General features: G+C 36.0%; 1 protein-coding gene across 6 annotated transcripts in view; it reads right to left on the reverse strand.

Moving 5' to 3' along the window:
- The window catches only part of LOC149822214 (splicing factor U2af large subunit B-like), a 219,656-nt gene that overhangs the window by 165,152 nt on the left and 38,256 nt on the right, over positions 1-16,248 (reverse strand). For all 6 annotated transcript variants that reach the window (XM_089980673.1, XM_089980672.1, XM_089980671.1 and 3 more), the window contains 2 exons: positions 11,096-11,156; positions 10,888-11,000 (listed from right to left, as the gene is read on the reverse strand). In XM_089980673.1, coding sequence (XP_089836799.1) covers positions 10,888-11,000; positions 11,096-11,156 — 174 coding nt within the window. The remainder of the gene's footprint in view (positions 1-10,887; positions 11,001-11,095; positions 11,157-16,248) is intronic.

The raw sequence follows: 16,248 nt of genomic DNA on the forward strand, positions 1-16,248 counted from the left end.
GATTTAGAGATTTAGATCTAAGTAAAATATCAAATCCCTTTTCTTTTCGGGTTTCCTTTCTTTTTATTCCTCTTTGCATTTTTTGAAAAGAAAAGCACGTTACATTCACATAATGTCTTTTTGTTTTGCATTTCATTGACTAACTTTTATTCAGATCGGTTTACTACATAACCTCGGTTTCTCTCTCGGGTTGGTCTGCAAAAAAAAAAAAAAAAAACCGAGTTCTCTGAAACTTCGTCTTGGTTCTGACTTTTATTTGTTGCTCTTTCAAAATCTTGCTTTTGCCTTCAATCGCCTATGGATTCTTTTTCTGCTTCTCAATCTGGCCTGTCTTCCAACTTTCTTAGCCAACTTGTATCTGAAATACTGAACAACTCCAATTTTCTCACCTGAAAAAGACAAATCATCCCATTCATAAGAAGTCAGGACCTTTCTGGACATCTAGATGGCTCTGTTTCTATTCCTCTAGAGTTCATATCACAAGATGGCAAGACGGGGGAGGGTAACACTTCCATTATTTTTCTCAGAAATTCAGAATATATATCTTGGATGAAGCGAGATTAGGCTTTGGTTGCCTACATCACTTCCACCCTGTCACAGGAGGTGTTTGTGTCAATCCCAGATGACTGCACAGCTATGCAGTTATGGCATTGTCCTGTTCAGACGTATTCTCAAGTTTCTCACGTTAGAGTTTTATTTTTAAAGAAAGAGTTTTAAATATTGAAAAAGGACTCTATAACGGTCATGGAGTATTTAAACAAAATGAAAATTATCACAGATCAGTTGGCTATTGTGGGTTGCGCGGTCAATGAGAAAGATATGGTGCAACAAACTTTAAGCGGGCTGGGACCCGATTATCATATGATAGTTACTTCCTTGTTGTGTTTGCTAGACTTACTTACATTTGAAGATCATTGTGCTGAGCTCTTACAATATGAGATGACTTTGAAAGTATTCTCTGAAGGTAATCACAACCCCATTTGAGCACACGATGTTGTTCCTTCTGATATTGTTTTTAATCTTTCTGAATAGATTGAGCCAAATCTTTGGCATGGTCGTCTGGGTCATTATAGTAGTCGCTTTATTGATAAGCTTGTTTCAAGTAGTCTTATTCCCAAGTCAAGTCTGAATTTAAGTGTCGATAATAAAAAATGTTCTAGTTGTCTTCAGTGTAAGAGTCATGTTCTTCCATTTCATTCCATTAATAAAAGATCTTCAAGACCATTTGAAATTATATGTTCTGATGTTTGGGGTCCGGCTCCACTTCCTTCAATGTCAGGCACTAGATATTATCTCAGTTTTGTTGACAGCTATTCTCGATATACATGGATCTTCTTTATGAAAAGTAAATATGAAACCTTCTAAGTTATTTCTTAATTTTCGTTCCTTTGTTCAAAATCAATTCTCTGGTAATATCATTTGTTTTCAATGTGACGAAGAGGGTGAATTCTCTTCAAATGACTTTATTAATTTCCTTCAAACAAATGGGATAAGTAGGCAAATGTCTTGCCCTCATACACCTCAACAGAATGGGATTGTTGAACGGAAGCATCGCCATATTGTCGAGAGTGCAATGAGCATGATGCATGACAGTAATCTTCCAGTTTCCTTCTGGACAGAGGCTTTTCATACAACAGTCTGTTCATGAACATCTTGGAAAACAAATCACTCTATTTTTCTTTGCATGGTGTGCATCCTAACTATCATGATTTGCGTGTATTCGGGTGTGTGTGTGTGTTATGTTCATGTTGACAGTTTCATGCAGCACAAGTTTCAGGATAAGGCCTTAAAGTGCAGATTTGTTGGGTACGCTGATGATTACAAAGGTTACAGATGCTATGATCCTGTGAGCAAGCGCATCAAAATATCCAAAAATGTTGTGTTTGACGAATCAAATTTTGGTCATAGTGCTAACACTCCTCCAGAAATTGAAGTTTATCATCCTTGGTTGAACTCAGATATCTTTTCTAGTATTGATGATGTTTGTTCTTCTGAATGTAATCAAAGACGAGGGAAACGTATCTACTGCTGCACAAAGAACTCAAGAAAGTGTGATTTCTGAACCACTATCGACCCCCGAAAGTTATAAAGGCATTGTTTACTCTAGACGTGAGAAGGAGATACCTCTCAACTCTAATCAAGAGCAGAATTCTCCTGTTTCCATTCAATCACCTGTTCACAGAAGATCTAGCCAATTTCGACATCCAATTGATAGGTGGGTTAGTTATGAGAACTTCACGATGGATTTTCAACTCTTCTTAGCTTCTTTGGGCAAGGAAGATCAACCCACAGCGTTTTATCAAGCAATAAATTTTAAGAGATGGATTAAAGCCATGAACGAAGAAATGAAGGCTCTTCATGAATGTGGCACTTGGGATATTGTTCTCAGACCACACAATTGAAATGTGGTTGGGTCAAAGTAGGTGTATAAGATAAAGTATAAGCCAGATGGCACTATCAAGCGATACAAAACTAGGTTGGTTGCCAAAGGCTTCACACAGAAGCAAGGACAAGATTAATGATGAGACCTTCAGTCCAGTCGTGAAAATGGGCACTATTTGTATCATACTAACGTTGGTAGTTGAGCATCAGTGGACTCTCTCAACTAATTGGATGTGAAAAATGTGTTTCTACATGAAACTCTGAAGGAAGAAGTATACATGGAGCATCCCACTGGGTATGCAGAAGGGGACTCTAAAGAATACGTGTGTAGGTTAAAGAGAGCTATACATGGTCTGAAGCAGGCATCTCGATCTTGGTTTGACAGTTTTTCACTTGAAGTTGAAAAATATGGCTTTAATCGGTCTTTTCTTGACCATTCTCTTTTCATATTCAAATGCAAAGATATAGTTACTCTGTTATTGATATATGTTGATGATATTATCATTACAGGTAACTCTAATGAATATATTGAACAAGTTAAAGAACTTCTGAATCATAGATTCAAGATGAAGGATCTTGGTAAGTTGCGATACTTTCTTGGAGTAGAAGTTGACAGTACTCCTGAAGGCATGACACTTACTTAACATAAGTATACCGTTGATGTTCTTAGCAAGGTAGGTATGACAGATTGCAAGCCTCTAAGCACACTCAGTGTACATCATAAACTCAGTTCCCAAGATGGAGATTTGTACGAGGACCCTACAGATATCGCATGATAGTAGGAATGCTTTAGTATCTTACCTTTACTTGGCCTGACATTGTCTATTCTGTCAATCAGGTATCTCAGTTCATGCATGAACCACATATTAGACATATGTAAGTTGTCAAACGCATTCTTCGATATTTGAAGGGAACTATTGGTGATGGTCTTCTGTACAGAAAGAGTATGCATGGCCATCACATGCATGAACTTCTTACTTACACAGATGCAGATTGGGCAGGAAATCCAGATGAGCGTAGGTCAGTCTCAGGATACTGTGTTTTCATTGGCTTAAATCTTGTCTCCTGGAGCAGTAGGAAACAAAAGGCCATAGCCAAGTCGAGCACAGAAGCTGAATATAGATCAATGGCAGCTGCTACGGCCGAAGTAACATGAATCAGATACCTGTTGACAGAAGTAGGAGAATCGATTTCTAAAAGCGTTCTCTTGTGTGACAATCAAAGCGCTATCAACATGTCATTCAATCCTATTTATCACAGTTGTGATAAGCATATTGAAATTGATCAACATTTTGTAAGACAGAAGGTCAAAGAAAAAGAAATTGAACCAGAATACGTTCGGACTGCTGATCAAGTTGTTGACTTGTTTACAAAAGGACTTATCAAGGATAGATTTTGGATGTTAAAAGGCAAGTTGTTCATGGTTCAAAACCATGTACAACTTGGAGGGTGAAAAGACGTCGTCATTCACGACTGGGTTTGGACCCTGAGATCCAGACCCAATTTGTTTTATCTATTTAAACACATGCTCATTAATGGCATGTTGTAATTTTAGTATTGTATGTAATGGGTATTTTCGTACCCTAATTTTTGTACATGTGTATACTTAATGTAAAGCAAGAACAGCCCGACCCTATTGGGGGTTTTCGTCTGTAGCCATCAGAGCTTCTCTCTCCTCTCTCATCCTTTTCTGACATGGGCCAGCTGACCTGACTCAACTGGGCCGGCTGCCTTGACAGGGTGTGGCCAGGTCTGGTCACACCTAGCCAGCCGAGCCACTCGGCTGATCTGCTGACAAGACCTGCCCTGCAGCCCATGTGTTTTTTTTATTAACCTGTTGCCCAACAAGTCTGGCAGAACTGGCCCGTTGAGCTTGGTTCTGCCATACTGGTAGGCCCAACAGGGCCTACAACCTCGAGTCTCAGTCTGGCTCAAGTTGGCCAGACTGCAGACTAACTGAATATATATATATATATTCTTTATAGGTCACTGCCAGCGAATGCTTACACAAAAATATAGTTTTAAAACCCTTCAAATAGGTCAAATTACCCCTCAAACGGTTCCGAATAAACATATTCAGTTTTTATAACTTAAGACAGCATGTATATGCAACCTCACACTTCACATATGCAGATTTATTCCTCTGTACATGGAGCAATGTATACATATACAGTTTTTTTTCATTCAAAGTAAACAATGGTATGAATATGGCCATACACAATGCTTTCATATATAAATTTAACAAAAGTATGCATGTGTATGCATATTTACTCTAATGTATGCATATACGAACAATCTCAGATTTAGGCATGACAGATTTCGTACATCGAATGTGCTTTCATAGGCACGTTATCATGCAACGTGTGTGAGGTATACGTTCTCGTGCATGATCAAAACAAGTATGCTACAAACATACTCATACCTATTTTTATTTAAGTATACATATTCAGGTCCCTTAGCATGACATGCATGCATAAACATAATTTCTTTCACATGCCTACATTCATTCAACAACTTGTACATTTGGGGAAATCGTAGGAATAAAATCTACTATGAAACAAGTGCTTAAGAGTCATCTTTAACATGAAATAAAATTCTGTTTTAGCAAAAAGATACCATGTACAGAAATTTATTTCTTTGAAAAGATGAAAAGGATCTAAAAGACATTCACGGATCATCCTCCATGTATTCTTGAGTAAACACCATTATTTACTCTATTTCCATGGATTTTCATTAAAATATTGCATGAAAATCCAATCTATAATCAATTTCTCACTTGATTCAAGAGAGGAAACCCATACCATAGATGTAGGTCACCCAAAAACAGTGGTGGATGGTGAAAAACGTGGATGGATCCGATAAAATGGCTTCTTCTCCTCTTCTTCCAAATATTTTTCTCCCTTTTTCCTCTCCTCTCTCCTCTTTCTTTTTCTCTTTCTCTTTTTCCCCCTTTTTTTATCTATTTATAGAGCTCTAGATGGGTTGGAGAAGAGAGTGCAGCCCCAGCTGGAACTCGCTTCTCTCTTAGAGTTTTTCGAAAATTTCGAAACTCTTAAGTTTGACTTTTTCAAAGTTTTATTTTATGTGAAACTCTATGCTTCTCCAACCTTCTTAGATGTTTCTAGGTGTGTTTAAGGGCTCTATTAAGAGTCCTAAACAACCCTCAAAATAAATTTTCGAAATTACATTAAATTAATTAATTAATTATTTATTTAAGGTTAAATATTAAATAACTTTCCGGAAGCTTCCAAAAATTACCAAATTAACTTGAGAGGCTTCTTAACATTAATAAACCCCGATTTAAAGGTTTTTGATGAATTTAAAGTTGGAAAAATCGTTGGGCATGAATTTGGATCTGGATCCAGATCCAAGATCCAAATCCATCTCAAAAATCCAAATGGGTCTTGGGCTGGATCAAATCAAGATTAATATGGGTCTTGGATAGAGTCCAAATCCATATTAATTTGCATCAAATCCATCAGATCCAGTCCGATCCAATTCGGATTCAGTTCGACAAACTGCTTAATTTTTTTTTCAAAAATGTGATTTCCTGGCCAACCGAAACTCGAATTCAGAAAAATAAAATATCATTGCACTCAAAATTTCGAGACGCATCCAACGACATATTACACGAATATCAAATTCCAAAATTCTTCTGAAAATAACCCGAATTTTGCTTGAATTTAAAAGTCAAATTAAACTTTTTCTCACGTTTCGATTGGCTCATCTAGGCCTTGACAATGAAACCTAGGTCAAACCCAGACTCCAAAGCATCGGCCTAAAATCGAGAATCAAATGATTTTTCTCCCATACTTAGCCAAATTTTCGAAAATCTCAACTTTAACTAAGTGTGAAAATACGCGATATTACATGATAATTTATGACCAGCCGTGATATGTTTACTTTTTGAGTGGTCGATCCATGTACACGAATCTTATCATGTACATAGATGACTCTAGTTGGTGCTATGCTTATCGATGAATCAAGACTAGCACGATGATATGTTCTATTTTGCCAATTTGTGTATATGATTTGAGTATGTATATAAATCTGACCGGCTCTTGAAAAAAAAAATTTGCATAGTCGATTTGTGTACATGAAGATGGTCATGTACATGCTTATGATTGGAATATGTATTTTCTGAGTTGATACATAAATCTGATCATAAATTGATTAGTTTGCAATTGTGCATATCATACGCATTAATATAAAAATAATTTAATGTTTGTATGACTATGATCATATGCATGTTTGGATCATTATATGCATGGAATTGTTCATAAATGGTGTGGTATGTGAGCATTGTATTTGTATGTGTACGTACTTAGCTTAATGTGCATTCATTTTAGTGTGTTTTGAATGTGCATTGTGAACATGTTTAGAAACCGTGTGTGTTTAATGTTCATTAAAATTTTGCAATTTTACATAAATCACTTTGCACACTTAGTTAAAGTTGAGATTTTCGAAAATTTGGCTAGAAGCATGTGTTGCTCCAAATGTTGTTGATTTTATTTATGCATTACAAAATTTATTTCTAAAAATTATTGGTTTTCCAAATTTAATTACACTGTTAAATTGTGAGAGTCAGAGCCAAAAATTATTTTTGCATGTTGATTTGCAAAACGGTTCTTGTGTAAATAACTTGAAATTTATTTGAAATGGTAAAAGAGACCAAACAATATAATTAATCTCTTGATATCTCTTCCACAGTGTGGGAAACTTGCATGACCGTCATGAGGGACCGTGAAGACACTAAAACTCTGTGTGATTGTGCCCCTGAAGTCGATATGGTGGTTCACCTCTCGGCCACGGTTTTAGAAAGATTCAGTCAGTTTGTCTGGGGTGGTGTTGTTTACTCAGCTGTAGGTATTGATAAAAGAAGAAAGTGGCATCAGTGGATGTTGATTTACCTGATGTCCCGACATTAGATGTTGATTTCTAATGTTCTGATGGATAGTGTTGATTCCTGATATCGATCGAAGAACAAGTATGAAATCCAGTAAATAAAATACAAATTGTGTATTACACTACGATTGAGAACCTAACTTGAACTTCGGGAATTGGTGCACGTTTTGAGTATCTGCAGGTTTAAGAAAAAGTGAAAATTAAACTTTTGTGCATTTAATAGGGACATGCATGCAAAAGCAACCCTGATAAATAACTTAATAAGTTATTCAGGTATGTGCATTGAATCATGCATATTTTGTTGTTCAACAATAGTTCATGCATCTATGCATACTTGGTTTTGCATGATATTTGGTTGAATGCTTGAATAGTAAGATATTTGCAGTAAGTTATTGCTTATGATATTCCTTTAAAATTTATCCATGAATTTGTTTATGCTATTTCCTTTACTGTTTGGATTGTTAGAGGAATTTGTACGGGCACTTCGGTTCTTACCCGTTTTCTTAAAACTGTTTTACACGCACATATGCTCAGTGATGTCTCAGACTGACTAGGTGGAGACTACAAGACTTTTGAGTGGTGTTGTGGGTTCTGCCAGTATGGCATGATTTGATATATGCGATTTTGATATTCTCAAACTTTTGACTTATTATTTATTAAATTAATAAAGTTTGATTTATTACTTCAGTCGATTCAATGCACGGTATGGTTTGTGGTTTGGTATATTAAATTTGTGATGCCCTGAATCCTTCTGAGTGTTTTCAGCAATTGTTTAAAAAAAATCCACTTTTTACGAGGATCAATTGGGGTCGTTATAGTTTCGCTACGCATAAAGTAATTGTTAGTTTTTTATTCACTCGTGAGAGCTGAGAGACAGGGAAAGAGAGAGGGAGAGAGAGAGAGAGAGCAGAAAATAAAAACCGATAACCCTTAATCACGCAGGGTCGGCTGCTATATCATCTCATTTATAATAACATACAAATATAAGACTAGGGTACAAAAGTACCCTTATTACAAAGAGGAAAATTACACAGTGCCATTAATGACACGTTACGGGTCTGGATCTCCAGACCCGTGACCTGTAACTGAAGAATACACTTCTTTTCAGTAATTGTTTATCACATGCATCGTTTTCCATAAAAACCTTGGTTTCACATGTGTTATGCTTTGAAAAAAGAAATTGTTTATCTCATGGATCGAATTATGATATTCACATGCATCGCTTTACGTGCGAATTGATATTTGACTTGCATGCATCGATTTACTTATAAAAATGATATTTGCATGCATCATTTTACGTGCAAAATGATGTTTTGTATAAACACTTGCAGCTCGAAAGAGGCCAAGGAACCTTTTTGGTGCCCTAAGAGAACAGTAGCGTATGACTATCATTGTACTTTAAGACGTCAAGATGCGCTTGTACATTCTGAGTATGACTTATGATTGCCGTTGTATTGTAATACGTGAAGACACGCTTGTATATTCTGAGTATGGTTTATGACTACTATTGTATTGTAAGACGTCAAGACACACTTGTACATTCTGAGTATGGCTTATGACTGCCATTGTACTGTAAGACGTCAAGACATGCTTGTACATTCTCTGCATGACTTATAATTGATATTGTATTGTAAGACGTCAGGGCACGCTTGTACATTCTGAAAGTCAATACAAATCTGAGGTGTTAAAGACACTATGTGTAGATTTAAAACATGCCTACACACACACCCAAGAATTTGGAATCCGCATTACAAGCATAGTGCTCGTATATACGGAGCCCTTCAATAAATGGGTTTGGTACAAGAGACTATGATATGACCCTAAACAGGAACCTGGGTTACTGAACCCTGTTTTGGCCTATAATAGTAAGGTAAATAAAATAATGATTTGTGTAATAAATATAAGCCTTTATATTCATTCTGATATGATACCTTGGAGAAGGTAGATGGTACAACCTCGAGTGATTCTGTTTTGATTTTTGGAAGCAAAGCATACTAGTGGTCTCCACTCACTCGTAGGTCTTGGAGGTCGGGGCTATCCAAGAGTCATAGGTGAAAGTTCTTCAACTACTACAGTAGTCCAGGATGCATCCAATTTTTGTTCTACTTTAGCGGAGACTTCTCCCGGTCACTGACAGCCTGCTTTGGATCTACTTAGTCAGGTGCCTGGATTAAAATATCTGAGAATAACATACCCCTGGATGCTTTGGCTGTATGCAATGTTGTGCTCCCCCACGTACCAGGGTGGATAGAAAATATTAAACAAAGACCTTTGAATCACATAGTTTGAGAAAAAAATACGCAAGTATGTTCCCTTCTATATTTTGGTCTTAACTTTATGTGAAATAGCTCTAGTCCTAGCTATGGATGAAGTAGCTATGGATGAACTATGACATTTGAGTTGCACTAGTAGACCTAAATTGTAGCATTTAAATGTTTTAATATTATGAGTTACTTGAAATTGTGTATGTACCCACTAGACTGTCATAAGTCTAATCCTTTTATGGGCAGATACTTGAAAGTAAAGAATAAGATGCAAGGCGAATGCGAGATGTTGTGGCGCTGTCGACGAGCCAATCATTTTCCTTTCTCGGGCACTGAATTCAGTCACATGATATTGTATTGGTTTTGTAATATTTTAAATAATACATTGTTCTTTTGAATGAAAGTATTTTTGTCATGTTATCCTCTTTTAAATTCAATATAATCGTTTTGAGTGTAATGTAGCCCGCCCGAGGTTCTGAACCCCTCTTTGAAAATGTTTTTGTTGACAGTTTTAATAAAGAAAGAAAAAAAATAATTTTCACATATTTTTATAAAGGTTAAACTCTCGGGAGCATTAGAATGCATGTTGTTACTGTGCAAGCCTATTGAAGACATTAACAAGCTCACCAAATTTTTTTAGCCCCAAAAAATCTGGAAATATCATGATGACTTCAACCATCAATTGAAATCATGAAATGCATGCATTCGCCTATGTTTCACATGATTTTGTTAGGTGTATTCAATGCATCATATCCTTTACACTTCCTAGGGATGCTTTGATCCATTGGGGTCGGATGTTGTACCATTTTCTTGGTTTAAAACTTTAAAGATGGAGAACAAGGTGCAGATGGCAAAGGTCACATTTTAAGCAAAATTCTGATTAAAACAAACCTGAACTTCTAACCAAAAACAAGGTGCAAATGATTAACTATGATCTATTTCTTAATAAGAATGGGCACTTTGTGAGATCTTTAATAATTAATATCTTTGAAATCGATTCCAGTCATTCTACCACATATGCAAGAAGTCCTCATTTATAGTATTTTTTTCACCAGAGAATATGCAAATATATAAACAAGGTATAGGAATTAAACAAGAGTTCTCACATGCTAGAAAGACCAACTAGAAGCCTGCAACATTGTTGCAGCAGTTACATACCAGTTTATAGATGCAAAAGAGAGTGTAAAACGTTATTCTATTATATAGAAAAAAACAATATTTACTGCAAAGGTAGTTTCAGGCCAAGCAAAAGGACAGGCACAATAACAGATGAAATAAACATACAAAAGAAAGCAATCAATAAAATGTTGTGGTTAAACATAAGGCAGATACACACTTCAAAGACTATCCCATCTAGTGCCATTGCATTACTTGCTTCTTCAACTGTTCTCATTTCCACAAAAGCAAACTTCTTTTCATGATTAATGTATACATTGACCACAGCATCACCTACAGAAAAGAAAGGAACCCGACTAATCTTCAAGTAATACCACATTCAGAAGTGTAACCAAAGGGCATAAGAAAGAAGGACCAAAATCACCAACCTGGGCCAGCAGTATTACCCCCAATGGAAGACATTACTCGGCTAAAAAATATTGCAATTGTCTGTTAAAAATATCAATTTAATTACTAAATTCTGTACAAAAAATATCAACAAATTTATGAAAAAACCTGAAATTCATTAATCTAAAACATGAAGAAATAACAGAGCACTTAAAGAAGTAATATACACATAAGGAATAAATAAATAATCTAGTGAGCCGGCATTAGTTACAAGAACTGACTACTCTTCCCTACAATTACCAACATAAAATTCTTTACATGTATTCAAGTCTCTGCATGCATGCATTGCACTCTTGTTCTCCCATTCATATGCCAGTTAGTGGCAAGAAAGTGAGTCAGAAAACCAGACAAGACTAAAAGGCAAGGCCACCATATCAGCTGAAACTTTAAGACTGGAAATGGCCAAGATAAACCCTGCCAACAGAACTAGTCCAGTTTTTGCCAACAGTTTCACATGGAGGGTTTTGCAATAGCAATAAACTTTCTAACAGGAAACATAAGAGAAAATGAGGCATAGAAGTGGAGCCTCAACGTGGTTTTATACTCTTTTTCCTTTCAACTCTTGTTTTTTTTTCAGAATGAACAATATTGGAAAAGAGAGATCTCAATTGGCAAGAGCAAGCAAACTTTTCCTGCCATACTTATTTTAGTTTGTCATAACACCGGTATACAATGCAACACTTGGCAGTGAACACATACAACAGCTAGAGTCATAAGCAACTTCGGATTATCAATTTCTTTTGTATAAGAGAAGAAAACATAGAATAGGCATTGAGAAAATGATACCTTCACCCCTAATATCCTTTTGTGTGAAGGGCAGCATACATGGATTTACAGATATGATTGCCCTAATTAGATTTGTGGCATCAGGCTTTTATCATATTATCATATTACAAAGCTGCCATAAATGTGGCATCAAAATTAAGAATAGAACAAAATAAAAAGTTACAACTATGCCACTCCATGGCAGCCAAAAACCAAACCAAACAAAATATACAGCATCGTAAGCAAAACTATGAACATGCCCCTTCCCCTTAAGTTTGTAATCATTTCTCTGTTAATGTTGCCCTTATTGCGCATTAGAGAGAAGACTAGAAAAGAAGAAGTTGATGACGATGAGGCAGCAGCAAGAGTAATTTTCCTGTGGAAAATGAATGTCCTATCTTGTAACTAGTATCATTAGAATGTTCTCAAGGGCATTAGTGTAATTTTTCTAATGTCTTTTATGTAATCTGTCTTTTAGCCTTCTTGTCTCAGTTTACTTAATATAAGAGTTTGTTGAGGCATTTTAGGTTTAGAGCTTTCTTTCTGAAGGGTTCTGCCTATTTTAGGTTGTTATTGTCATGCAAACTAAAACCATAATTGGTCCCGTCTAACCCGACAAAACTTTACAAGAGCAAGAACATGAACATTTACAGCGCCCATTCATACAACTCTATCTAATAACTCATCTTTTTTTAAATCTCTAATACAAGACAAAATACAACAATGAGATGAATGTCATGTCCTCTAAGAGATCAAACTAATAACTCCAGTGAGGTTCAGATGCTTGACTTCCTCGTCTTTATCCACGTTGAAATATCATGTGAGCCTCTCTTTAAATTCTTGCTACTTCTATCAAAATTTACTCTGAAAAACAATAATATCATTTAATGAGCTGCATGCTCAACAAGCTACTAATTACAAGCTTAATAATTAGGTCTTTGAGGTTTTTAAAACATTTGAAAAGGACATTTTCGAAAAGGCGACATAATGTATCTTTAAATCACTTTTTCAAAACATCATTTGAACAATATAACCAGCTTTTCAAAATGTGGTATACATATATAAAAGACAATAAAATTCATTTTAAAACACTATGTAAACCACTTTGCAAACTCATGAAACTTTTTTTTCAAAAGCTGATATTTTTTATTTCACAAAACTTTTGGAAAACAGATTCGATTCACAATCCCATCGAAGGTCCAAAGGGCCACTGAATCCTAATTTTAGTTGGGATGATAAAATCCCTTCGTACTTCAAATAGACCTATAGCACTAGTGATGGCGAACTCCGCCACCCATTAGATATCCACTTGGGTCAAAGATTCAATATCCCTTTTCCAAACTCCAATAAGCAACTCATGGGTGGGGACAACACATTTCCCATTGACTACGCACTACACCAAAGAGACTTGATTTCCCAAGACTAAGTCAACTGAGTCAATAAATCCCAATCATAAGCCAAATGGGGGCCCGTAAACCCCAATAAGGTTGTCGGGGGTTGATATACCATCTGATTGGCGGTCCACTTACACTTATGTGAACGGATATTTAAATCCAGACACTTAAAATCAATAAGAACAATATTCTTTTAAGATTAAAGATTTTGTACTACATGCATATTGACACCCAGCTATCTGGGGTGTTAACCTGTTTAACCTACATGACAAGTACTTTTATATATATATATAAGGGAAGACATGATAGGGTAGAGTTCTACCCATAGTAGAACTCTACCTTGGAATTATCTAGAAAGGGGGGTTGGGGGGTGTCACCTCCTAGAGAGACCCAGTCTCTATAAAAAAGAGAAACAAGCTCTCTCTCAAAAAAAAGTGTTCTGAAAAAAAAATATAGAGAGGAAAGGAGAGAAAAGAGAGAAAGAAAGGGAGAGATAGAGAGAGAGAAGAAGAAGAAGAGGAAGCCCTTCAACGTCTCCTCCTTCCTCTAAGTTTTTTTCATAGATCAAAAACATCAAGGTACGGGATTCGCTTCATCTTTTTCAATAGATGGAAAAAAAAGACAGATTAAATCCAATACGTGTTTAATGGAAAACACATATTTCAACCCATAAATCTGTAAACCATGTGGGAAAAAGAGGCTTGGCAGACCGAAAATTTCTGCAGTGGTGCTTGTTTTGTCCATGCATATATTATTTATTTGGGATTGAATCATCTGTGCAGATCTTGGTGACGTGGTCTGAGTACAGGATTAGTGTACTCAAACCTGTTATTCTGTCCAGATTCAGGTGATGCGTCTGAGTACATGGTATAATGTATTCAAACCTGTAGCCTATGTAGAAGTTGCCCTAGAGACAATAATTTGTCTCGATAACATAGACAGTGTGTTCATATGCTGTCGTATTTGTTTCTTTCTACCAGTGTTGTGAAAAGCGTTGAGGCGTAGCGAGGCGCTCCACCAAAAACCAAGGCGAGGCATAAGCCTCAAGGCGTAAAGCATAAGCCTCAAAAAAAATTTTTGAAAACTTTTAAAAAATTATAAAAAAATATCTAAAAATACAAATAAATAAAGAAATGCTTTATTGATGAAATAACAACCAATAAGAAATAGAAAATCTCAAATAAGTACTAAAAATATGAGATTAACATATAAAAGTAACTAAAAACTGATTATATAATTGGAAAATATATGAGATTAACCAAAAAAAGTTAAAATATACTAAGAAATTTATTACATAACTGAAATAACTGGAAAATATATGAGATTAACCTACAAAAATCTTTTTGATCGTCTCAGAGGTATTGTTGTAAAAAAAAAATTGCGCCTTGAGGCACAGAGGGCCGCGCCTCAAGGCGAGGCGCGCCTTTTGCACCTCAAGGCATGTTTTTGATAACACTGCTTTCTATGTATTAGATGCATTGGTTCTGTTAGAATAGGCGTCAACCAGTGTTGTGAAAAGCGTTGAGGCATAGCGAGGCACTCCACCAAAATCTGAGGCGAGGCGCAAGCCTCGAGGTGCAAAGCGTAAGCCTCAAAAAAAAATTTATTAAAACTTAAAAAAACTATAAAAATTATCTAAAATTATAAATAAATAAGAAATGCTTTATTGATGAAGCAACAACCAACAAAAAATAAAAAATCTCAAATAAAGACGGAAAAAATATGAGATTAACATGTAAAAGTAACATTAATGCAACAACTTGATCTATGTAAGTATCTAAGAAATAAAATATGAGCATTCATTCAATAAAAAATTAACATTAACAACAAAATGTATATTAGCACTAACAACATCATATCATAATTAGAAAATGCATGTTAACATTAACAACCAAATGTTAATATATTTGTCCAAAACTCTTCAAAATGAGAGTGTTAACATTCATAATTACAACTCAAAGACCAAAAAAACATATAAATGGTCATAGCTCTATGATATGAATTAGGGCCTAGGCTCTTCTTGTGTCTCGTCATCATCAATATCTAAGTCTTCAATGTCATCATCTGAGGAATTCATATAAATAGGTTATCCTTCATCTTCATTTTCTGACTCTTCATTATCTGCACTTTCTTCCTCCACGTCCTCGGTAACATCTTTTGCTTTTTTTTCTTCAATAAAAAATCATGTATTAAATACTTATTTATGTAATTAAAAAAATACATTTATATTCACAGCAAGGTAAAAGGAATATAGCTTTACCTCAATCTCTTGAAGACCTGGCTTGCCTAGAACCACTTTGTGAATCATGAGGCGAAGTGACTTTTTCAATAGGCACATGCTCAATGGCATTTATGTCGAAGTTCGGATCCAACCATGAATCCGCCAACGAAGGTGGTAGCAGACGGCGGATGAGATCCCTAACGAGCCGACAAGAGAGAGTCGGGGGGAGAGAGCAGAGAAATGGTAGTCGAGGGAGGCTGAGAGGGAAAGAGAGGGGGAGCCGAGAGGGCGAGAGTGCAGAGAGAACGAGAGAGCAGGAGAGAGACAGTGAGGGGGGGTTTCGTATTTGAAACCCCCCTGCCTCGCTATCTATAGAAGACCCGAGAGAGGCGGTGAGGTTGTGCCCGACCGCCTCTCCTTTTGGATCCGAGTTGGGTCCAAATCTGCATCCGACCCGGGTCCAACAAATTTTTTTTTGAGGTTTTACAGTTAATAGGGAGCGTGATTTACTTTATCATCTTTAGGCCAGATATTGATTTTGTTGTGCACATGGTGAGTCAGTTCATGAGTGCTCCTAGATCTTCTCACTTGGCAGTTGTATTGAGAATTATTAGATACATTAAGAGCATGATGCATTATACCTTATTCTTCTCTGCTATATCTAAGTTAGAATTGAAAGTATATTATGATGCAGACTTTTTGAGAGTATCTTAAGATCGGCATTCCACCACTGGATTTTATAATATTTTTGGGA

Source organism: Nuphar pumila, chromosome 11, assembly GCF_984573655.1.
Source record: "Nuphar pumila chromosome 11, dmNupPumi1.hap1.1, whole genome shotgun sequence".
Lineage (NCBI taxonomy): Eukaryota > Viridiplantae > Streptophyta > Magnoliopsida > Nymphaeales > Nymphaeaceae > Nuphar > Nuphar pumila.